Genomic DNA, 26,034 nt, shown 5'->3' with positions numbered 1-26,034 from the left:
ATTATGGAAACAAATTAACTGTCCCATTTCTAAAGGCTGATATGGGTGGAAATTAACATTACAATGGTAACAAATATCATTCTTCCTTATTAAACATCTTCTTAAATGCTTAGTCCAGGAGCACCTGCAAACATAGGACAGACTTGTCTTTTTAACTCAAGTGTGCAATAAGTACCTTGCTCACCATCTAAAGGCAGCCTTTTATTTCTATCACTTGGTCAACAGAGCAGACCATCCTCCCTGTATGTGGTGCAACACAGACAAATCCTAGCAGGAGGTGAAAGCACAGAATACAGTTACAGCTGGTCTTCCTTCGACCTCTATTAACGCCCTCCATCACAGAAACTCTGTAAGGAAAATTCTGTGAAGGAATAACAGTCTTCACACAGCCTGTAAATCAACTGTGCAATACAATTCTAAACATCCTCCTAAAAACAGGCTCCCAAGTCAATGAATTTAAACACCTTCACATTTTTTTTTACACTTCAGCATTGTTTTTTCTTTGTGTAAACCAATATAATTCATTTCTTTACTTGACTGTAACTCACTATGTTTCAGAAGGTTTCTGATTTTGTAGAAGTTCAACAATTATATTCAGAAATAGATCTCTCCAAACGCCAATTATAAATAATATTGGTTTCCTTCTCCAAATCTTCTTCAAATTTTTCAGTTCTCCTGTACATAATTTTTATATATAAAGAGTCAGTTGTGATAGATGTCATATAGCTGCCACAGATAAAAATGCTCTATAAAATGATGTTGACAAAGAACAATCTTATACTTTAGTAATAATACCAAATGCTGAAGATATAATTAAACTACAACCCCGAAATGTTGTTATTGATAGTGCAATTCTACTTTTGGAAACTTTTCACAATATACTGATCTTAAATTTAAAAAGCCCTTTATGAGCATTATTGTATGATGTACATTTCCTAAAAATTAGAAAACTACTTATATCCAACAATTAAGAACAGTTAAGTAACTTGTGGTATATCCTTCAGCAGAAAATTAACACAGGACTTAAAAATGGTTAAAGAGCTCATGGAATAAAATCGCATGGAAAAATAAGGACACAAAATAGTTTTGAGATTACAATTAAGTAAAATATGCAGAGGTTAAAAGTTTGAAGGGGATAATTATTGTGTTAGGGTGAGAGGATTACGAATTTTCTTTCTATTCACTTTTTCAAACATGTATTGTTTCTCCAATTACAAAGAAGCTAAATAAATATAAAGAATTTTAATGGTAATAAAATGAGACAAAGAGACAAAACAGAAAGCATGCTAGATTAAATGGGAAAAAAATATGTTTATCTGCCACACCCACGAGTTTACATCATCCCTGAAAATAGTGTTCCGTATCACCAGCACCGGGTACCCTCTCTCCCACCACCTTGAGAATCTCCCCAACATCCTCACATACACTAAGCTCTTCACAACACACAGTGGAGTTCAGGGAAATGTTACCATAATGTACACAGAGAAGAGACTTTTGCCATACTACAGAAATTCTACTATTCTGGGAACTTAATTCCTTGAGATGAACTCAAAGACGAATTCCAAGCTTTTACCACGCTTTATCTCGAAAACAGAATTCTAACTAGTTTTCTATTTCCCTAACACAGCAGGATTATGTTTATGGAGAAAGTTAGTCTGACACGAAAAGATAACTCAGGAGTCCATATTCAGTTCATTCCTTAAACCAAGAGAAATCAAAATGTAAACAGACAAGTGGTGAAAACAAACTAAAGTTCCCAAACATTCAGGTTCTGTTTGTTTAACATGAGAATGTTTGTTCAAAGATTATTAAATTTGCCAGTGGGGCAAGGACTTCACAGCAGAAAACAAGTTCACTACACTGAGAATACAGTATAAGAACCTATCAGTAGTACATCAAATAAGGAAAAAAATCCAATAAGTCTCAATCCAGATGCCAATTTTTCATACAATTTTTTCTATGAGCATACAATCTTTTTATATATTTTTTTAAATTAATAGAGCCTCTTTAAAAGAAGATCATTACTAAGCACAGCGAGTACAGCTATAGCAGAATGGAGGGAAGGATGAAACACCACCATTTGGTCAGCAAGTACTGTCTGAATGCTAACTGCCTCTGGGCATCTGTGAACAGTGACGTCCACGAAGAATGAGAAAGATATTATAGTAAGTAGCCGTCCCCTGACTTCACAGAACTTACTGCCCAACAGGGGAAGAAGCACACCAACAACAGAAGTACAGAAGGAAGCTTCTTTCATTCAGTCAGTCACCAAACACTGATTGAAAGGATGCCTACTGTATTTCAGGCACCTTGGGAAAGGCTGGAGAAACGTGGTGGGAGTTTAAAAAAAAAAGACTGAAAAGCTGTCAGCGTGGAGCTAATAATTCAAAAAGAGAGGTGGGCTGTATTCAAAAAACCACATACGTTAACCCCAAAAATACGACTCTGTGAAATGCTGAGAGAGCAAATGAAAGGTTAACTGCATAGTAAGTGAAGGGAACCCAGAGACAGGATTATCGAGGCCTGCGCAGAGCGGTCAGGGCAGGCTGAGAGAAGGGGTAATGGTGAAGCCACGACTTGGGGGATGAGTAAGATGGAAGTGGGACATTCCACAAAAGACACCTATATAGTATGATACGGCAAGAGGTAGTGCTGGACACACAGACAGAGACCCGCTTATAATTAACGACCCTAAATTCCGTACTATGGCTTTTTATTGTGTGATTTTTTCTTTTTAAATGAGAGAACCTAGAACATGTTTTCGCGCTAGGTTCAGACGTTACACAGACATGACAAAGTTCCCGTGGCAATAGGGAAAGTATGTTAAGGACAGCCAGAAGTGTAACCTAGCTTGTAAATAACCTAGAAATAGAAAATAAAATGTGGAGCCATGACAAGTTTTAACAATGTAGGACTGTCTTTTTTCCTATCAGGTGCAAGCTTACCCCTATGATGCTCAGCCCTTTAAGGTAGTCCTGACGAGGCTGGGCTTGAGGAACACATCCAGCAAGCACTATTTTCTTGTTTTCCTCTTGAGCTTTTCTAAAAGATTGAAGAGAAAACAGTGTTAATTCTTTTCCTCACAAGCATACCCTTGGAAACTGATGTTAGTGCACGTAAGTTCCCTAAAACATAACAAGCCCATCTAGCATCAAACAGGATTTTCTTACAACTGCTTCAAAAAAGTGCATTATAATAAGACTTCCGAACTATGTGTCTCTTTATCACACCATAAACAACACAATGGCAGTCCAATCTGATAATGTCTTTCATTACAGCCTCATTATAAAACAAAAAATTATACTTATATAGAATATTCAAGGATATAAATCGTTCTTGAAAACCACATTTTCCAGATAGACATTAGCCATTCAATTATTTTAAATCATTCATTATTTTAAATATTAATATTAAAACATACATGATTTCCCAGTCTTCTGTCTAGTATAAAAGTAAAACATACATTGAAAAAACTGAACAGAAAAGTAAGAAATAGAAGGTATAATACTCCCCCTATCCTGAGAATTCACACATCTCCTCACTTCTGTTCCTCAGAGACTGTCTGCAACTTACAGATTATTTATGCTTATGTCTAGACAATCCCTCTCATATGCAGGTATGATGTGTAACTAGACCTGTGTTCACTATAAACACACAAAGATGAAACAATATTTTGTTTTACAACTTCCATCCAATACACCTTGTGTATCTTTCCTTTTGTTTCTTTAAAGATCAGCCTCATCCCTTTTCTTTGTATTTTATTTTTTTAATTGAAGTTCAGTTGATGTACATTATTGAAGTTACAGGTGTACAACATAGTGATTCACAAGTTTTAAAGGTTATACTCCATTTATAGTTATTATAAAATATTGGCTATATTCTCCATGTTATACAATATATCCCCATAGCTTATAGCTTATTTACTTTATACATAGTAGTTTGTACCTCTTAATCCCTTACCCCTATCTTGCCCGAACCCCTTCCTTCTCCCCACTAGTAACCACTTGTTTGTTTTATGTATCTGTTATTTTTTGTTAAATTCACTAGCTTGTTTTATTTTTTAGATTCCACATATAAGTGCTATCATACAGTATTTGTCTTTCTCTGACTTACTTCACTTAGCATAATACCCTCCATATCCATCCCTATTGTTACAAATGGCACAATTTTGTTCTTTTTTATGGCTGAGTAGTATTCCATTGTGTGTTTGTGTGTGTGTGTGTCTATACACCACATCTTCTTTATCCATTCATCTGCTGAGGTACAATTAGGTTGCTTCCTTATCTTGGCAATTGTAAACAATGCTGCTAAGAACATTGGGATGCACATATCTTTGTGAATTCGTATTTATATATCCCAGATATATACCCAGCGGTGGAACCTCATCCTTTTTAAACATTACAATGTGGGTATACTATAGCTTAACTATTTGTGTTCTGATAGGCATTTAGGTTATTTCCAATTTTTCACTATTACAAATTTTTTCACAATACACATGCATATAGACATATGCACACACATACACATACAAATACATGTGGATGGATAGATAATCTTTGAATATTTGAGACAGTATTTCTGGATTATAAAAACCTAGATGTGAAATCTATGCTAAATTTCCCTAACATAAATTCTAAGAAGTAGAAATGTTGGTTCAAAGGTGTACATGTCTGGTTATTTTATTAAGCATTTCTTTTTTTTTTTTTTTTTTTAATTTATTTATTTATTTTTGGCCGTGTTGGGTCTTCATTCCTGTGCGAGGGCTTTCTCTAGTTGTGGCAAGCGGGGGCCACTCTTCATCGCGGCGCGCGGGCCTCTCACCACCGCGGCCTCTCTTGTTGCGGAGCACAGGCTACAGACGCGCAGGCTCAGTAGTTGTGGCTCACGGGCCCAGTTGCTCCGCGGCATGTGGGATCTTCCCAGACCAGGACTCAAACCCGTGTCCCCTGCATTGGCAGGCGGATTCTCAACCACTGCACCACCAGGAAAGCCCCTAGGCATTTCTTTACTTAGGAGGAAGTTAGGATATATTTTATGTGGGTGTTACTCATTTGTCTGGGCACACATGCATACAGCAAACATTGATTCTGTGCTAGAAGACAGTGGTAAACCAAGCAGAGCTAACAACTTTTCCTAGAAACTATTCATATTCTTTACCCATTTATATTAAAATTTTAAGTCTTCAATTCTTTTTCAAGTACGTGGGTTTGGGACTTGTGATGCTTTGTTTACTTTTTTCCACTGGTTGCTCGGGTATTGTGTTTTGACCAACTGTGTTTCTGAGCCCCCCACCCCGGGCAATGTCTAGGTTTCTGAAACCAACTGAGAAAGCTAAGGGAGTCAGCAGTCCAGTTTCTAGACTTGTAGCTTTTAGACTACACCACCATGAAGTGAAAAGTCTCTGTGCCTGGCACCCTTTTTTGTTTCTGTCAACTTTTTCAAGGCTACAAATTCAGAACTGAAAGCCTAAAAAAAGTGGCAGGGGATGGTTAACAGAACTAGCTATGGGTGATCAACAGCCACGCCAAAACCCCTGGGAAGTATGCAGAGAATGATTAAATGAATGAATGGGCAGAGGACAAAATACTAGTTTAACAGCATCCACAAGCATTTCAATTCCATAACTTCTTAAAGTACTCTGGTATAACTTTTCCATTTGGAATCCTGAAAAAGCTTGTTAATAGAATCAAGAAAATCTGACATTGGTAGATTGCTTAACATATCCAAGAGAATTACTGCCTGGCTCTGCCACTTGGTTTTACTTTTTTTTTTTTTTTTATCAGTACCAAGCACACCATTGCACACAAATAGTTTTCTTGTAGTAAATGTGAAATACCTTATCAAGCAAAAAAATCTTTCCATTTACATTAATAACATGTACAAGGAAATAACATCTGGTTTCTTCACAAACTTTAGCTACGCACCTAGAATCACTGCCAAATGTTCAAGGGTCTGTGAGGTAACCAATTATTACATCCAAATTAAAAAGCTGGCTTCCAGGGTTTCCCTGGTGGCGCAGTGGTTAAGAATCTCCCAGCCAATGCAGGGGACACAGGTTCAAGCCCTGGTCCGGGAAGATCCCACATGCCGCGGAGCAGCTAAGTCTGTGCACCACAACTACTGAGCCTGTGCTGTAGAGCCCGTGTGCCACAACTACTGAGCCTGCATGCCACAACAACTGAAGCCTGCATGCCTAGAGCCAGTGCTCCTCAACAAGAGAAGCCACTGCAGTGAGAAGCCCGCGCACCACAACGAAGAGTAGCCCCCGCTCGCCACAACTAGAGAAAGCCTGCAAGCAGCAACAAAGACCCAACGCAGCCAAAAATAAATAAAAGTAAAATAAATTTATAAAAAAAAAAAAAAGCTGGCTTCCAGTAATGTGATTCAATTACTTAATTATTAAGCACATCTAAGACATGATAGTGAGTGTTTAAGGGACCACAGTAAGAGGAAGATAGGCACTTTACACTCGACGAGCTTCTGGTTTATAATGCATGAGATGAGGTGTAAAAGGACATAAACAACACAGCAGCAAGTAAAATGTCCTAAAGTGACAGAAAGATGTACAGGCAACATATCATGGAGGGACAAAGAATATGCACACAGAAAAATACAGTAAAAAGCTTTATGAAAAAAGTTGAGAGGATTTTAAGGGGAGACAGGAGTTGGAGAGGGTGAAATGGAGACAGGAAAAGCTCCAGGCAGTTGTTACACCACGGACAAAGGCAAGAAGGGAGGAAGTTAGGGGAAAGCATTTCGTTATAGAAAGAATTTCTATACAAGGGAGACTCATAGGGCTCATATTGTGGAAGGAGCCTTACAAAAAAGGCTGGACAGGCTCCAGTGTAGTGGGCAGTGGGGAAACTTTAAATTTTGGTGGCAGAGTGGACACAGAGTAGAGCCAAACTTTGAGAACAGGACCCTGGTGGCAAGGTGCAAAATGAAATACATGGGGAAAAGAAGCCAGTGGTTGGGGAAATTCATTTAATACCCTAGGCAAAAGGATGTGAGGACCTGAACACATGCGGAGGATAAAAAAAAAAAAAGTTAAAAGGAGATGAGTTCTCCTGCTAGAATATACTTGAGAAACCCCAAGGATGAATCATAGGTGATGTCAAGCTTTTGAGTCTGAGGCAGGGATTAACAGACATTTTCTAAAAAGAGCCAGAGAGTAAATTACTTCAGGCTTTGGGGATCACAGGTCTCTGTTGTAACTGCTTAACTCTGCCACCTTAGAGCAAAAGCAGATAGACACAGTACTTAAACAAATGGGTACATCTCTGTTCCAATAAAACTTTTTTAAAAACAAGCAGCAGGTCAGATTTGGCCCAAAGGCCAGAGGCTGCCGATCCCTAGTCTAAGAAGATAAAAAGTGGTGCCACTAGCTGTCAGCAGAAGCTGAGTACTGGGATAGAAGGAAATTCCAATAGGACACACCAAATCTGAGGTTCTGCTAATGCCCATCAAGTCTCTGGATGCAATTCAGCTGGCTGGCAATAGAGCTGGGGGTAGATTTTTGAAATGTATTCCAAAGTGATGGCTGATGATAATGGATGCAACAATCCCTAAAGGTGTGGAGAGAATCCTTATTGAGTACAAAACTGTAAGGTTCTTTAGCAATGTAGAAGCATTTCCATAGGCTAAAAAATATTAGTGTCAAAAACAAAAAAAGGTAATATCACCACCAACAATACTATAACAGCAATAATAATCATGATTAGCATTTATATGTACTTCATCAAGGTCACCGTTATATAGTTAGTTGTATAACATATTTGAAAACAGTATAGCCAATATACAACAACCCAGGGAAAGCATTCTGCTAACTTTATCAACACTAGACCAGGTCATGAAAGAACAGTCCAAGGCTGATTTTAGCAAGTAAGCAGAACACCAGCAAATTAAGAGGAAATTTCAAAATAGAGAGGTTTAAATAATTTATTTAAAATATTATTTCATGCTTTTATTGAACTTGGCTTTAAAATGCTAGGGTAGACCAGAACTATAATCCAAAAATCATACCCCAGCTATGGAATATTGATGCTACACTCTGTGACCAAATAAAGTACCAAAAGTTTTAATGCAATTTCTCAAAGAGTGTTCTTGTTCTAAACATTCCTTTCTTACATCCTGTTCTTCCTGTTTAGTAAACTTTGTTCAGGTTCATAAGCCTGAAATAAGGCCTGAAAATTTTTTCTTTAGAAATGTACCCAGCACAGACATATTTTTTTTTAATTAATTTATTTATTTATTTTTGGTTGTGTTGGGTCTTCGTTTCTGTGTGAGGGCTTTCTCTAGTTGCGGCGAGCGGGGGCCACTCCTCATCGCGGTGCGCGGGCCTCTCACTATCGCGGCCTCTCTTGTTGCGGAGCACAGGCTCCAGACGCGCAGGCTCAGTAGTTGTGGCTCACGGGCCCAGTTGCTCCGCGGCATGTGGGATCTTCCCAGACCAGGGCTCGAACCCGCGTCCCCTGCACTGGCAGGCGGATTCTCAACCACTGCACCACCAGGGAAGCCCAGACATATTTTTTAAAGCCTTATCCTTTAACATATGAATGCTGATAAGAATAATACCTTAAGAAATTTTAAAATACTATAAATTTCCATGTTTTCATTTTAGATAGCCTTGAAATGTCAATTAAAATGAAAATTGAGTGCTCGCTTCGGCAGCACATACAGTTAAATGAAAATTGAATGTAAAGTTAATTCAATATAATCATTCATATTTTCTTGAAACGCATTTCTAAATTAAAACAGAGATGTATCCTTGTCTAGAGCATTAACCTGAGTAATAAAGAAAACATAAAGAAACCTTTTGTTCTTTTCTGCCAAGCACCAAATGAAAGAAATAATTTGTACAGAATCTTAAAATTCACAGCATCATAGAAAACACATAAAGATGATATAATATCATTATCTCACAGATGAGAAAATTGACATTCAAGAAGACGCAATGGTCGAGGTCCAAAGTTCCACACTTTGTGGATTTAGTGCCGGAGCTGGGATGAGCAACCAGCATCTCCTGAGTCCTTGAATCCTACATTTCAGAACATAAATCAAACTTGAGCTTTGATTGTGTAATAAACGCCGGAGCAAACATTTCTTGATTAAAACAACACAGAAATTGACACAGATTATAATATATTGAATGTCTTCAAAGTAGAAACACAATTTAATATTTCACAGCTCTTGTTTTCCTGAGTCTTGTGAACAAAATCACAGTCTAATAGAAGAGTAGTAAATTCATGGATCTATCAAGAAAAACTCAGTTCTCTGTAAGTAGCAGGTAAAGAGGAACTGTTGCTTCTTCTCCATGTTCATTTCTCTTATTCCTTATATCCTTCCTGCAAACTGATATTTAACCTATATAAAAATACTCATAGTAATATCTAAGTCTTCAGTCAAAATTTTCTTTTATGAAAAAGTATTCTTAAATATACATCTGATTTTTTAATTTCTAAATGTATATTGATACCACTCTAAAAACAACAGTACTGGAAGAAGGGTCAAAACCAATCTGTTTCTATGCAAAGCAAGCACTCTTAACTACTCTGCAAGTGAGTACTGTCTGCATTCAAATACTCAAGTGAGAGGACACTATTTTAAGTATTTATGTGCAGGCATGTAGCCATGTGAAACTCATAAAAACACCTCAGCAGATAATCTAAGATAAAACAACTAAGGATCTATGTTTGTGATCTATTTCCATAACCACGATGCCCTTCTTTTAAATTTTGGAACAACCAGTCAAGGAGGAAAGACTTTGCAGCAACAATGCAACTGTCTCCAGACATGACTGTTGTCAAGACTTGCAGAGTTAGGCTAGGAGCCATCAAAAGTTGAAAATAAGGTTACTCTAAGTCTTGATAGGATTTATCAGTCTAAAAAATAATGCAAACAGATATATTCAAATAGGTAACTGGGGCTGTCTGGAGACATTCAAATCCAAAGTAACTGGGGTTTAATCTCAGGGTCACAATACTGAATATTATTTTAACCAACAAAGCTAAAAACGTAATTGCACGTTTTATGCCCCATGAGAAGAAAGAATGTTACCACACGGGGAATGGTCTTCATTGCACTAGAAAAGAGGAGTCCGAAGGGTAAAAGTTTCTCAACACTTAATAACAGTGGCAAACAAAGTAGGCACCTGAGGCAGATTATCATAGTACAATAGTTAATCCTTTTAGACACAACAGTCATTTCTTTAAAGTGTATCTGGATATAACAAGTTGCCATTCCCTGATGAACTGGCCATATAAAACCAGTGAAGAAATTCCCACTTGATTTCAGGTTCAATAGGTTTCCTTTATTGTGCTTACTGCCATACAAGTTCCTGGGTTCACCTATAAGAACTATTATTTTTTTTAAAGTCATTAATTCAGCATTTTATTTTTCCATTCTACCATTCAGTCAGTCACCACATGCTAAACATAAGGGAACAAAAAAAAAGAAAAGGATAGTCTCTACCCTCAAGGTGTTCTCGCAATCTAGTGAGAAAAGGAAGAAATCGGCCTCACAACCCAGGTTTTTGTGTGCAGGGGAAGAACAGGGATGCCGAGGTCGCGAGGACAGCTGAGAGCAGCCCTGTGGGAGAAGAAGCATGTGCCCGTGTAAAGAGACCCAAGGGTACCCAGTTATGAAGGAGACGCAGCTTCTCTGAGTGCAGGGCTGTGGAACGCTGACTCCCAGTGAGGTCCCTGAGGGACCAGGTCAGGGAAACAGAGGGGGCTGAGCAAGCAGGACCAGAGACTTCCTCTTCCTCCTACATCCCGTTACTGTGCTTTCATCTGCTCCACCTATCAAGAGTCTGTGAAATATTGTGTTTGAAGAAAGGATTCTGTGACTTTAAGAAAGATGGTGAGAATAACGCATGGACTTTTTTCTTCCCAGCTTCATTGAGGTATAATTGACAAGGACATAGACTTCTGTGAAGAGGTTAACAGCGTAAGGAAGGTTGGTTCATTATAGAAAAGGGAATTTCAAATGAGAAGTATAAATATGTTTTTTTTACAAAGCTACAGGGGAAAAGTGATGGGGGAAGGGGGAGAGACCAAAGACAGGAGGGATGGCAAGAAGCAGGAAGAAGAACCTCCTGCAGAAATCAGAAAATGGGTGACTTGTGCTTGCACGCTCACGAGAGGATAAGAAACACAGTAAGAAAGCACCAGGCGGGCCTGGGTAGCCTCATGCTCCAAAGGGAATCAAGTGCAGAGAGTAGGAAAGATTCCTTAGGCTTACAGGAAGATGCTTCTCTCTGAATCCTGCCAGGGATTCTGAAAGGAAATATTCCAAATTGTAAATAATAGTTATCTCTGTTGGATAAGGAGTTAAGAAAATAAAGAAGACACTCATAACACTGTTTTCAAAAGCCTGACACCAAAACAGGGCAAGGGAAAGATTCCCCAGCATCTGTGGTAAGGCATCGGGACCAGCTTCTCGGGAGCCATCATGTTGGGATAAAGACCAATTTCAGAGGATTATGTGCCATATTCCTCCCTATCTACCTCCCTAACTTACTTCAGGTAACCTCACAGTGCTCCTCAACATTCCCAGACATCCTCTTGGATAGGAAGGTTGCCCAGTTAAATAAATTTTACCCAAATGTTTAATATTTTCTACAATATTCCTTATAAATGGTCCTGTGGCTTCTGCTTTACTTCCTCAATGGCAGGAAGTTCATTACTTCAAAATTTCCTGTTTAATCACTGTACACATGTTTTTGTCCATATGTTATTATTAAACTCTACCTCTAGATAGCTTCCACTTATTCATTCTAATTTGCCTTCTTTCACCTCCCAAAGCTTTATTCCCTACACACTGGCCTACATGCCAGGCAAAAACATATGTAACCATTCTCAGGAAATGTTTCTAAAATACATGGCATACTTACATTTCTTATTATACAAGATACAGTGAATCTAACTGAACCTATAGTTGATTGCCTTAGATAATCACAGTAGATATAGAATTTCACATCTGTAAGAGACATCCAAAACTTTCTAGCCCTATCATTTCACTTATAAAAGAGGAAACTGAGGATTAGAAGATTAAACAGATTGCCCAAGGTCAAAGTAAAGACAGTACTGGCAGTCAACCATCACTGCCCTTTGCCTTGATATAATGATGTCCTAAGCCAGGGGTTACCAAGGTCCATAAGGTTGTACGGCCCCATAATAAATAATCTCAGTAAGCCATATATATTGATTCTTCTCTTTCTGTTGTGTCAGCTATTACTTCTCAATATATTTCTAACTTGTCTATTCAATCTTCCACCACCATTTCTAACTGCCATGCAATGAATCTACAAAAATTTCTGGAATAAATGACAACAATCAAAAACTTCATTTTATATATGATTTTCACAAATTCATTAATGAAATATTTTGTGTCTATTATGCGTACAATATATGCTTAGAGGTCTGTCAGATACCAAGAGGAATTTGTGCCTCAAGGAATACACAGGAAGTTAAAAAGACCAAAAAAGAAAGTTTGAAATATGCAAACTGAACAGACATACAAATCAATATTTTAAGTACAAGGTTAGAACATCAAAAAGAACAAATAAATTTACAGAGCAGTGGTTACCAAACTTTTCTTTTTTTTAATTTATTTTATTTATTTTATTTTTGGCTGTGTTGGGTCTTCATTGCTGCGCGCAGGCTTTCTCTAGTTGCGGCAAGCGGGGGCTACTCTTCGTTGCGGTGCGCGGGCTTCTCAGAGCAGTGGCTTCTCTTGTTGCAGAGCACAGGCTCTAGGCGCGCGGGCTTCAGTAGTTGCAGCTCACAGGCTTAGTTGCTCTGCAACATGTGGGATCTTCCCGGACGAGGGCTCAAACCCGTGTCCCCTGCATTGGCAGGCAGATTCTTAACCACAGTGCCACCAGGGAAGCCCCACCAAACTTTTTATCAAGGTACCCACCAGTTGAAAAAAAAAGAGGTGGACCTCAAATATATAAATACATACAACTGTATATAAATCATACACATGGAGTACTATATTAATGTATATTAATGTATTATGTACATTATAAAATATACCTTAATATTATATTTTTTTAAGTGAAATGCTGCAAAATAACTTTAGTGCTCTGAGTTCAAATGCGAGGAGTTATTGCAGGCTCCAATAAAGGATTAGTAGGCCTCATAATATCTGGTGTAATGTTATCAATCACCTAGAACTTTCTTTTCTCATTTAAGGGGACCAGAATATGCCACCCCAAAATATGTCACTTTGGAATAAGAATTCTTTTGAGATGAAGGCAATTAAGAAACAGCAGACTCAGGAAAAAAGCTCTCTCCCCTCTCCCATCTGGATAAAAGCAGGACATAAATTTCCATTTGTAAAGGTGTCTCCCTCTCTAGTACCAGGAAGAGAACTACTCCAGAGACAGCTCTTATCACCAGACTCTTGCCTGCATAACAAGCCTTACTAAAAAGCCTTATTTATCATATATTTCCTAATCACCTTCTCATAATTTACACCTCCCCAATAAGCCCCTTTTTCCTTTGTCTAAACTCTTCTCCACTCTTTACCCCCTTTGTTAAGATGGTATATAATCTCCAAATTCTAACTCCTGCATACTTGCATAATTACAACTGTTTTGTTTTGTTTTTCCCGTTAGTCTGTCTTTTATCACTTTGATTCACCTGCCCCAGTTGCTGAACCTAAGAGCGTACATACAAAGAGATGTATGTATTTTTTTCCCTACCCTACATCATGAAGTGTAAGGTTCAATTGATTTTTTAATGTAACTTCAAGATCCAAGGCAAAGTAAGATGAGTGAGGCTAGTGAAAATCAGACCACTGTATATATGATACCTCACTACATTTAAAACTGCATTTAGATATATATGGAATCTAGAAAAATGGTACCGATGAACCTAGTGGCAGGGCAGGAGTAAGGATGCAGACGTAGATGGATGGGAGGCTGGGATGAAGTGAGAGAGTAGCATTGACATATATACACTACCAAATGTAAAATAGATAGCTAGTGGGAAGCAGCTGCATAGCACAGGGAGATCAGCTCAGTGCTTTGTGTCCACCTAGAGGGGTGGGATAGGGAGGGTGGGAGGGAGGCTCAAGAGGGAGGGGATATGGGGATATATGTATACAAATAGCTGATTCACTTTGTTGTACAGCAGAAACTAAGACAACACTGTAAAGCAAATATACCCCAATAAAGATGTAAAAACAAACAAACAAACAAACAAAAACAAACAAAAAACCCAAAAAACTGCATTTAGGGCTTGCACAGCACTTAGTATTTGAATCAGTTATCTTCTTCTTGATAAGCTAGTTAATGTAAATAAAACACTCTTTCCTTAAAAGAAGTAACATAAAAAAAAATAACCTAAAGTATATGACATGTATATTCCTATTATGGAGATTATCCCCATAAAATGAAAAGCAAATCTGTAATTACTTCACCTCCCTAAGATCAATACACCCATACTCTACTCATAGCAAACACTTTAGAAGTTAATATCCTTCAATAGAGGAAAGGAGCAAAGAGAGAAAGGAAAAAGAAGTTTTTTTTAAAGTAAAATTCCAAGGTGTATCAGTATATAGGAAGACCTTAATAAAGTGACACTGAAAAGAGATGCCCTGATCAGCTGTTACATTTATTCAATTCACCATCCAATTTTCACATTTCATTATAGTTTACTCTAATTATCACATTCACCAAGAAAGACCAAAATTAAATTACAACAGGAATCTATATTTTGAGCAAGGAATGAGGGAAATTTACAGTTCTGGTTCCAATTAAAAATGGGATTACAGGACTTCCCTGGTGGCGCGGTGGTTAAGAATCCGTCTGCCAATGCAGGGGACACGGGTTCCAGCCCTGGTCTGGGAAGATCTCACACGCCGCGGAGCAACTAGGCCCGTGCGCCACAACTACTGAGCCTGCGCTCTAGAGCCCACGAGCCACAACTGCTGAGCCCGCGCACCTAGAGCCCGTGCTCCGCAACAAGAGAAGCCACCGCAATGAGAAGCCCGCTCACAGCAACGAAGAGTAGCCCCCGCTCACTGCAACTAGAGAAAGCTCGTGTGCAGCAATGAAGACCCAATGCAGCCAAAAATAAATATAAATAAATAAATAAATTTATTTTAAAAAAACGGGATTACAGGGATAAAAGTTCTGAAGGAAAATGCATACTTGGTCTTATTTAGAGTTCCAACCTGAATACAATCTGAGCTACAGTACTATTAGATCCCAACCTGGTTTCTGGTGGGAGACCCAGAAAAAATTAGAATTTAGAACTGACTTAAACAGTCTGAGTAAAAAGCTGTTGTAAACGCTTATAAAAGGTTCCTAAACAAAATTTTCAAATTTTTACATCTTTTTCAAAGTCACTTTTCCAAAGAGGCATTAGTTAATGGAAAAACTGATCCCCTGGAGGAGGTAACAGAAAAGTGCTTTCTTATTTAAAATAATGCAATTAAAAAGTGGCCAAGCAAGAGACACTTGTGCCCTGGAAAAGATAAGAATCTGCGGGAGTTGTGTCTTTGGCTAATTTACACCTACAGGACTGAGGCAACAGAAGAGACTAAGCCAAGCTGTTTAACTGCATTTCAGCCAGCTCTAACTCCTGCATGATCAAGAGGTTTCATTGGAGGCGCAAGAGGCAGAGAATATCAGTATTTCAGGGCACTATTTAAAAACTTATTTTTCAAGTTGAACTAGCTAATTCAGAAGGAATTATCAGTACTGTTCTTATGGCAAATGATTTACAATCTTCAGCACTGACCTATAGTATTGATACTATATCAATAGATATATATCAATAGCTCTTCCAATAGATTTCTCTCCCTTACAAGACTATAAGCTCCCTAAGGGCAATGCCTAGATATGATTCATTTTACACACCTCACAGTACATTTTCAAGAAACCTCTTGCAATTTAATAAACGAATGAAAAACCAATTAACAGGAAATAACACTAGAATCAATCATTAACTAAAGTTGTGATTAAGAGCCGTGCTTATGTCTCTTAAAATTTAATAAGGCCAACACTAAGCAGGAATCCATCTTTTTCATCATCAGAAACACAGATAATCCAATCAGAGGAACTACCTTTGATTAGTGTCAACACCATTTATGTACATTTGAATTTTATGGTAAGTCCTCAGACTCTTTCACAAATCAAATAAACAGTTCATAAGAATTACTATCACATTCTTAAGAACAATTTTCTTAGTGTTTAAACAGCACGGTTTTCCTTTCAACTCTCTCCTTCGTCCCCTCCATCACTCTTTCTTTAAAAATTATTTTAAATTTTCATTTTATCTTCAGAAAAGTAATACAGCTATTAGTTATAATTACTCTGATCTCAGTTCAGAAAGGTACTGATCACAAATACAACTTTTTTTTTTTTTAACTTCACAAGAAAAAAAAAGATTTTTTTATAGCAGCAACCAACATAGCTGGTCACAGACAAACCTTGGAGCCACTACTCAACTCTAGTCCCAGAAAGCAAAGCAATTTCAGTGAAACAAACACTGCCTTCTACGTGAAAATGCCCCATTTACCAACATCAATGTACAAAACAAAATCCATTTTGATGGGGGAAAAAAACTGTCAAGTTTTTCCTGTTTGCAATGCCAGCAAAGGACAAACTTCATCACCCTGATACCAACGTCAGACTGACATCAATTCAAATTATCAACTGAAATAACCAAGCAAATTGACATTCACCATTTAGCAACACGACTTAAACCAAAGTATACCATAATAAACTAAAGAGAGGATTTCTTCATTATTACTTCATTATTATCAGCAGAGTCCTACAGAAGGAGACTACAGGCTCCCTCTGAGCCACACAAAACAACATGTTCAGAGTGTCTCTTCCATGTTCAATGTTGTCGCCATGGGGAACAGAAAAAACAATGAAAAGGCTGTATGTATACACGAAAAACAACACAGAGGACTGCAGCAATTTAAAAAATTTTATTTAATCAACTAATACGTATGGAACAATCACTATGTAGCAAGTATGAAATATGTGGGGTGAAAAATTATATACGTTAAGGATGAAAAGAAAGATTTGGTTTGCTTTAACTGTATAATCCTATTAATTATCCATTTCCCTTTATATGTAGAAACAAAGCATGTCATTCTTGGGATGCTTTTTTAATTATTAAGGCTAGCTGACATCTGTGGTTAATTTAAAGGTTCCACTTCCCTCTGGAGATTTTTCTCTGAATTCTACTGAAATTAATCAATTAATTGGCCCTTTAAGTAACTATATTTTACTAATGCACAGGAGTATACACATACATACCTATATATATATATAAGAAAAAGAGAGAAAACCAACACTCTGTTAGACTGATATTCCCTCATTTTTATCTCAGAACTAATAAGGTACTACATATTACCTGTATTTTTACACATGAAAAAAAATTAGACTGTTATGGTCACATAAATAATATAAAAAATCCTTAATTTGAAGCTAGAAAAAAAAAGAAATGGGACTTGAAAGAAATAAGAGAATTATATTCAGAATTACTGCAGAAAAACTGCTGTGGAGGAGCAGGTTACAACTGGAACCACAGCAGCCGCTGGCGCCAGTGCCTTACTTAAAACACAAAAAACAGGTGTGGAAATTTACTATATTCTTACTCCTTCTAAAAGGTAAAGCCAAATTATGTACTTTGATCCCAGCAGAGAGCTGAGATGACCAAATGAACAGAAACACCTCTGCGCCTTCCCAAAATGCCAGAGAAGACATAATTTATACATGGGAAAGGGAACACGAGCAACCAAAGTCATGGAGCATTTGTGTAAAACTTTAAAAAAAAAAAAAAAAGTGACTTTTCTAAAGAAAACCTATAAATCAAAGGTGAAAGGAGCCTAGAAAAAGCTGATCTCCATAATTAAAGATGGACAAACAATGATTTGAGTCCCCTGTCCTCACAGCAATTGGCTTCCAGAGTTACCTACAGGTTATGACCTCAAGTACAGCTCTCAACATAAAAGCAGAAGGTCTTATATGTGCACCTGTGAGCATTAGCACTGCAACCAGGTAAGCAGAGCAGTGCCACCGAATGACTTAAAGCCACCACAGGGCCACAATCACCACACCTGAAAGAACTCCCATATTCTCAAGAGGAAGCCATTCCTCAGCCAATCGTGATCTTATCATCCTTTCTAGCACCCCCTTAAGCAAACAACTAGAATCAGAGCTCCTAAAAATAGAACCACATTTACTGTATTAACACACTGAAAAAGAAAAACCAAATGATCATCTCAACAAAAGCAGAAAAAGCATTTGACAAATTTCAAAATCCATTCATGAATAAAGTCTCAGCAAACTAAAATTAGAGGAGAACTTCCTCAAATTGATAAAGGATATCTATAATAAACCTACAGCTAACATCATGTTTTCTCCCTAAGATGAGAAACAAGGCAAGGATGCCCATTCTTACCACTTTCATTCAATATTGTAATGGAGGCCCTTGCTAAGGCATAAGGAAAGAAAAGGCATACAATCACAGAGAAAAGGAATCAAAAGGGTTTCTTCACAACTGAAATGACTGAATATGGATAAAATCCTAAAGGAATAAAAAGCTACTAGAACTAACAAGGTAGTTCAGCAAGACCACAGGATTCAAGAGAAAGTAACAATTACTGAAGATAGGCAAAGACAATCTATCATATGAATGAGAGGAGTTCCTGAAGAAGAAAAAGAAACCCGAAGGCAAGGGAAGGGAATACTAAAAATTATAATTCAAGAAAATTTACATCAAAAAATTTAAAAGTTTTGTCCATATATTGGAAGATTATACTATATACCTGAGAACATTACCCCAGAACAATAAGAACAACCAACACCAAGACACATTCTAATAAAATTACTGGACTTTAAGAAAAAGAAAAAACTCTTTTGAGCTTCTAGGCAAAAAGAAAGCATTACTTACAAGGAGGGAAAAAAATTACACTGCCACCAGACTTTGAAACCAGTGCTCTACGCCAGAAAGAACAGGTGACCCAAGAATTTTATATCCAGCAAAACTGACTGTATATACAGTATAAGGAGCACTAAGTAGTATCAACATATCACGACTAAGAGACTGTTGTTCCTAGGGGCTCTTCCTAAGGAACCTACTAAAACATACTTCAAACCACCAAAAATAACTAGAAGGGTATTTACATGGGGTCTCTGTGGCAGGCATTAAATACATAGTTATTTACGGAATGAATATCAAATAAGGGTTGAAAGTGAAAAACTGAGTATGTAATGACTATATGATTTGACAATGTAGATACAGAATTCCCATTAAAAATATTTGGGAGGAGAATGGGGATATAGCATTTGCAAAACAATCCTTTTAACTTTTTCAGTAATCATGACTGGTGATGTATGTACAAGTACTATTATTATTCTGAAACTATTGTATGTATAAGACATCCCGTATCAGTTCTCCAGCAGCTTGTCATAGAGACTCAATTGTACCTTACGTTAATTATCTTACAGAACTATTAGAGTTCCAGTAATTAGGCCATTCATGTAATGTGCACTGGGCACTTTTCTATTAACTTTATAGTAAGCTGCTTTTTGACACTCTATGGATTGACTTATCAAAACGCTAGTTCAGGGAAGTGTCATGTTTGAAGCAACAGGTTTAGCTCACTTTGTATACAGAATTTTGTTATCTTTAATAAAACTGGTTGGAGTGAAAAAATAAATAAATAAATAAAGCGGAATAAAGCTAATGAGGACTATGGGATAATTCTAATTCTATCATCCCCTATGTTCTTGAGAACTAGGATTCTTGGTGAAGAAGGAAGGAAATATATATGTAATATATGAGATTAAGGTAAAAATCTATAATCTTAAATGTAAATTGGGGCTTCCCTGGTGGCGCAGTGGTTAAGAATCTGCCTGCCAATGCAGGGGACACGGGTTCGAGCCCTGGTTTGGGAGGATCCCACATGCCGGGGAGCAACTAGGCCCGTGAGCCACAATTACTGAGCCTGCGCGTCTGGAGCCTGTGCTCCGCAACAAGAGAGGCCGCGATAGTGAGAGGCCCGCACACCGCGATGAAGAGTGGCCCCCGCTCGCCGCAACTGGAGAAAGCCCTCGCGCAGAAACGAAGACCCAACACAGCCAAAAAAATAAATATAAATAAATAAATTTATTTTAAAAAAATGTAAATTGGAAATGTCAATATGAACTCCTGAGGTATTTTGTCTTAAAAGTTGTGCTGGAGTGTGGATGCATCCACTGAAAAGACTGGAAAAGCCTAGGAACAATAACCAACGACAGAAGCAAAGCACCCAGGTGTGGTGATGAAATGCCATTTCCCACTGAAGGAACCAGGGCTCCTTAGAGGAATGGTGGATTCCATGTCTGGGATGAGAAACATCCACGATGAGCCTGGAACATCTTATCAAACCACCTGAGAGCAAGGAAGCCATCAAAGAATACCAGGGTCATGTCAAAAGGACTCAGAAATCAACCTGAAGGGGATCACAGTGGCCAAAGACAGGACAATTTGAACTTGGGTAAGAATCGCAATTGACTGAAGCCCAAATATGTTTAAAATCATGAGTTTCTAATCATACTTTAAAAGAAAAAGGGGCGGGGGACTATCAGTCACCTTCTGAGAATGATAGGATCCAATTTACTATCGTAGAAATCGGGTAAATAAGGGAATCTAGAATTTATCCTGCCTTTCTCTATAAACTCTACCAACGAGTAAACAGCTGATGAGGGGAGACATCTCCTTATCAAATTATTACAGCTAATCTCTGACAAGATGATATAATAGAATGTCATCATTTTCCAAACCCCAAAGAAATAATGACTCACGGCGTTATACGTCAACAGCTGGTAGCATCGAAAACAGAGAAACCACCACACATTACGAGCCTCCCAATGAAAGAATACAACTCAACCTAAAATCCTGCCAAGGCTCTATAACAAGCTGCCAATTTGCAGCAAAAACAGGGGACAGAGGAAGGTACTGAACTGCACTTGAATATGCAATCAGCAAAATCTGGACTATGGAGAGCTCGCAGGTCAAAAGGCCCAAGTTCTTCAACAGGTAAGTTGTAAGGAAAAGAAAGAGCTAGAAGGGGAACCTATTGATTAAGAGAGATTTTAAAATACACTTCAGGTTTTTTTCTTAAATGGGCAAGATTTAACTGCATTGTCTAAAAACAAAACGTGGGTGATAAAGCCATAAGGGATAAAGCCATACAGAAGCGATTATTATAAAAGTCAAGACAGGACTTCCCTGGTGGCGCAGTGGTTAAGAATCCGCCTGCCAATGCAGAGGACACAGGTTCGAGCCCTCGCCCGGGAAGATCCCACATGCCCTGGGGCAACTAAGCCCATGCGCCACAACTACTGAGCCCACGTGCCACAACTGCTGAAGCCCGCGTGCCTAGAGCCCGTGCTCCACAACAAGAGAAGCCACTGCAATGAGAAGCCCGCGCACCGCAACGAAGAGTAGGCCCCACTCACTGCAACTAGAGAAAGCCCGTGTGCAGCAACAAAGACCCAATGCAGCCAAAAATAATTAATTAATTAATTAAAAAAAAAAAAAAAAGTCAAGACAGTGCTCATCTGTGGGGGTAGGGAGAGAGCTGTGACTGTGATGGGGGACGTAAGGGGGTTTCCAGAGTGGCTAGCAGCGTTTTACTTCTTGAACTGGGGGGACAGTGACAGGGGTCTCTGCTTTAAAATAGTTCCCTAACCTATACGTCGTTCTGCAATTTTAAAACTTATCATTGCATTTTACAACAAAGTTAAAATAAATCTCTAATAAAAAATACTCTAGAACTAAATAACCAGAGATTTCCCAGTAAACAAAAAGGAGAAGAGAAGTAAAACTGTGGTAGCCATCTCTAAAGCCTTTTCAAACTCCCTATATCTCAGAACCCACATGAAAGCGGTTTTAACCCGTGGTATGTAAACAGGATGTCACAGTTAGCTGGAAGAACCCCAATGCACGCTTGTAGAAACAGAACTGTATGTTGTCCTCTGACCATCTTTGTTGGCGGTAAATGGAATGACACTGAAAAGACCAAGTAAGTCAGAATTATTACTGAAGATATTCTAAGAGAACATCACAAAAACTTGTTTATTTTCTATATTTTGTGGCAATTAATTACCATTTATACCACTGAAAGGACAGGAAAATTAAAAAGCATGAAGAGTGCACAGAATGCACCTCTGTCTGCTCTCCTGCACTGTGTATGGGCAACTTCTCTCATTCTTTCTGCAAACACAACTGTGAGCTTTAAGTGGCAGGGCGGTTCAAGAAGGAAAATCTGACGCTGTCCAGAGACCTAAATTCAGGTCCCAGCTGTACCATGAATTGACAGCAAGACAAATCGTCTTTGTCTCTGAGCCTTAATTTTCTCACATATACATGAAAATGGTTAAACAAGATGAACCCTGATGCGTATTCCAGCACTAAATATCTTGGTTGACATAAGAAAAATCTGCCCCAAAAAGGTAGCATTTGCCACCAAGATTAAGAAAAAATACCACAGTGGCAAAGAACATTGCTAGAAATTTTTTTCTTTCTCAATTAGTAAATTTTATTATTAGAATAAAAAGAAAAAATTTCTTGAAAACTCCCCCCAAACAGCTGCAATGTATGTTCAATCTTTTTACACCCAGCTGATCTGTAGTAGACTTGAAAATTAGCAAATGACAATATAAGAAGAAAGTCATTTTTTATATTTTAAATCTGGCTTATGCTTTCACTATCCATTTGTAAAACTGTGGTAAAAGGGAAAGTTTGTGGCTTTAAAAAGTTAGAATTAAAAAAAAGAAAGCAGGCAATAAATTCAGTTTCCTTCCTCCCACCTCCAGTTTGCAGTGTTCAAACTTCAACACCCACACACATCAAAATCTTGAATACTACTCAAGTCACCATGTTAAGCCCCTAACAGAAAAGAAATAAGAAATAATAAAACAAGAAATGAATGCCCCTGTAAGGTGAAACCCAAGAGTCTAAATGATGGTCCATGTCTTCTAGAGAATAACAGAAATTATCATCATGACAACAGGATTTTGCTTTTTATACTGCTTTAGGCTTTTCCAGAGCAATTTTCACATACATCACATGCTACCTCATGAAATCTTCAAGAACCTGTGAGGGAATCTTACTTTACAAATGAGGAAAATGAAGTTCAGAGAAGCAAGCTGAAAAATGGAACACAAGAATAAAAGAGGAGTTAACATTGGTCTCTACTACTTAAAGCAAAAAAGGGATACTGTGAAGTACTCAAAGAAAACAGAAGAAATGCAGATCTGTACACCTACTGAAGGAGAAGGACAAGACTTCACTTAAAACCTGAACAAAAGCACGTCTCCACTCGGGTCACTTTCACCAGAGGGGTAGGTAGGCCACTAGAGCTTCAGAAGTTGGAACACTTCACTGTATTAGGAATGCATTTTCAACTACTCCCAAGTCCTGGAAGCAAGTAGATGCTGCAAAACATAACTGAACTCAATGAAACCATCTTCCCTCTCTACCACTGAAAAATTAAAGAACTAGAACAAGGAGAAGGACCAAAACATAAGGTCACTAAATTTCAAATCCCCATACTCAAAAGGCAGTGGGAGGGGAGAAGGTAGAATCTGATTTATACCATACAAGTCCTAGTGAAATTCGGTTCCCCCTGTTTAAATAAAATGTATGGGCATAGATTGCTAACCACCATAACAACAACAAAAACTCAAAAGCTAAGGGAAGAATATATTTCCTAAATATTATTTAGAAAATAAAGCAAGCATTTTATGTCGCTCTAACATGGCCTCTCTCCGTTAAGGTTCTCAGCAGATGACCTTGTTTCTTATTTCACTGAAAAACAGAAGCAATCAGAAGAGAATTGCTCTTTCTTTCCACCACCGCATCTATCAAACTACCTGCTCTGTTATCAACATCTGTTAAAATAAATCCACTGTCCTTACTGCCATGTAAGCCCAATGCTTCTGCTTGTGTGCTAGATCCCGGTCCCTCTTGTATACTCTGCTCCCATAATTACCCTCTTTCCTTCTACTAAGCAATTTTTACCTCTATAATGGATCATATCCAACAGCATACAAATACGCAATAACATCCAATCTTAAAAACACAAAAAAACTCTCTTTTGATTCTAAACCTTTCTCCACACAGTTCTAGCTCCATTTCTGCTTCCCTTTATAGCAAACCTCCCTTAAGATGCAATCTGTACTGTCTCACTCTCTCATTCTATTTTAAGTCCACTCAAATCAGTCCTATATCCCCACCTCTCCACTGCAACTGCTCATCAAGAACCACCCTTGACAAATCCAGCCGATCAATTCTCAGTCTTCATCTGACTCAATCTCTCAGCAGTACTTACACAGCTGATCAATCCCTCTTCTTGAAACATATCCTTCAATTGCCTGCTGAGACAAAACACTCTCCTGGTTTCTTCCACCTCGACTGAGCCTCCTCTGCTGGATCCTAGTCCTTGGTCTTCTCCTTCTCTATCTACCCTAATTCCCTACACGAACTTTTTCGGTCTCATGGCTTTATATATACCAGGATAAGGATTCCCAGATACCTCTCTCAAACCTCAACCTCATATATACAAACATATCAACTTAGGTATCTCGTAAGCATCTCAAATTAAGCATGATCCAATCAGAATTCCTGATCTCCCCCCTGCAAAACAAGTGGAAAAAAATCTGTCTTTTCTATTAAATGCTTTATAAATATCCTATAAATCATTTTCCTTACACTTAGGTTTTCTTTCTTTTTTTAAAGAAGTGAGGGTAAATTTTATTAAAAGTTCATATATGATCAAAATTAGTATCACAGATGGATTTTAAAATAGCCTGCTAATATAGAAGATAATATATTTCTCACATTTGGGTTTTACAGTAACCAACCCAAATAGGTGACTCTGATTTCTCCCATGTACTCACCTTGTAATATTTTGTGATAAGGTATTTTAAAGGCTCAATAAAGAACATGCCTGTAATTTTTATTTCAATTGTAATTATTACATTTCTTGAACTTAGATTTTATTTTGTTTTCAGCAAGATGAGGAAAGAGAAAATTAAAACATAAGGCAATATCAATTATAAATTCTTAATTAAGAATTACCATTGTACATTGTATGAGTCCTAGTTCATCAAGAATTTATTTGTGTAAGTCAGAAAGAGAAAAACAAATACCATATGCTAATGCATATATATGGAACCTAAAAAAAACGGTACTGATGAACCTAGTGGCAGGGCAGGAATAAAGACTCAGATGTAGAGAACGGACTTGAGGACACGGGGAGTGGGAAGGGTAAGCTGGGACGAAGTGAGAGAGCGGCATGGACATATGTACACTACCAAATGTAAAACAGATAGCTAGTGGGAAGCAGCCGCATAGCACAGGGAGATCAGCTTGGTGCTTTGTGACCACCTAGAGGGGTGGGATAGGGAGGGTGGGAGGGAGGCTCAAGAGGGAGGGGATATGGGGATATATGTATATGTATAGCTGATTCACTTTGTTGTACAGCAGAAACTAACACAACATTGTAAAGCAATTATACTCCAATAAAGATGTTAAAAAAAAAAAAGAATTTATTTGTAAACTCTACCACACCCTTTTCCTACTTGAAATACCTGCTGGTTAATCTTGCAAACATTCTCCCAGTAACAAGAAAAAAAATAGAGTATCCATCTCCTAATACAATGTCTATGCCTGTGGAGAATAAGGACTAGGAGCCAAAAATGAGTCACTTCATGTACTCTTCTCAGGAAGCAGTATCATTTTTAAAGAATATAAGATACTGGTATTATTTAAAGGGAAGAAAAACATGCAAAAATACTAGTAGAGGACAGAAAATGGACTCTCACTTCCTAATCATTAGAAGAAGGAAAAACACTTGATAGTCTTCTCTCTAAATTAATTAATTAATTCAATTGAAACTCAAGAAGAAAGAGTTTAAAGAATGCACGTAAAGGTAAAATAACATAGCAGAATGGTTAATCCCAGGTACAGTCATTCCTCGGTAAGAAGGGGGGATTAGTTCCAGGACCCC

General features: G+C 37.9%; 1 protein-coding gene across 3 annotated transcripts in view; it reads right to left on the bottom strand.

Moving 5' to 3' along the window:
* CDKAL1 (CDK5 regulatory subunit associated protein 1 like 1) overlaps positions 1-26,034 on the bottom strand; it is a 657,693-nt gene that overhangs the window by 485,780 nt on the left and 145,879 nt on the right. For all 3 annotated transcript variants that reach the window (XM_036869715.1, XM_036869716.1, XM_036869717.1), the window contains one exon: positions 2,946-3,042. In XM_036869715.1, coding sequence (XP_036725610.1) covers positions 2,946-3,042 — 97 coding nt within the window. The remainder of the gene's footprint in view (positions 1-2,945; positions 3,043-26,034) is intronic.

Source organism: Balaenoptera musculus, chromosome 11 (assembly GCF_009873245.2).
Source record: "Balaenoptera musculus isolate JJ_BM4_2016_0621 chromosome 11, mBalMus1.pri.v3, whole genome shotgun sequence".
NCBI classification, from domain to species: domain Eukaryota; kingdom Metazoa; phylum Chordata; class Mammalia; order Artiodactyla; family Balaenopteridae; genus Balaenoptera; species Balaenoptera musculus.
The sequence above is the reverse complement of the archived record's forward strand: the minus strand, read 5'-3'. Positions and strand labels throughout refer to the sequence as shown.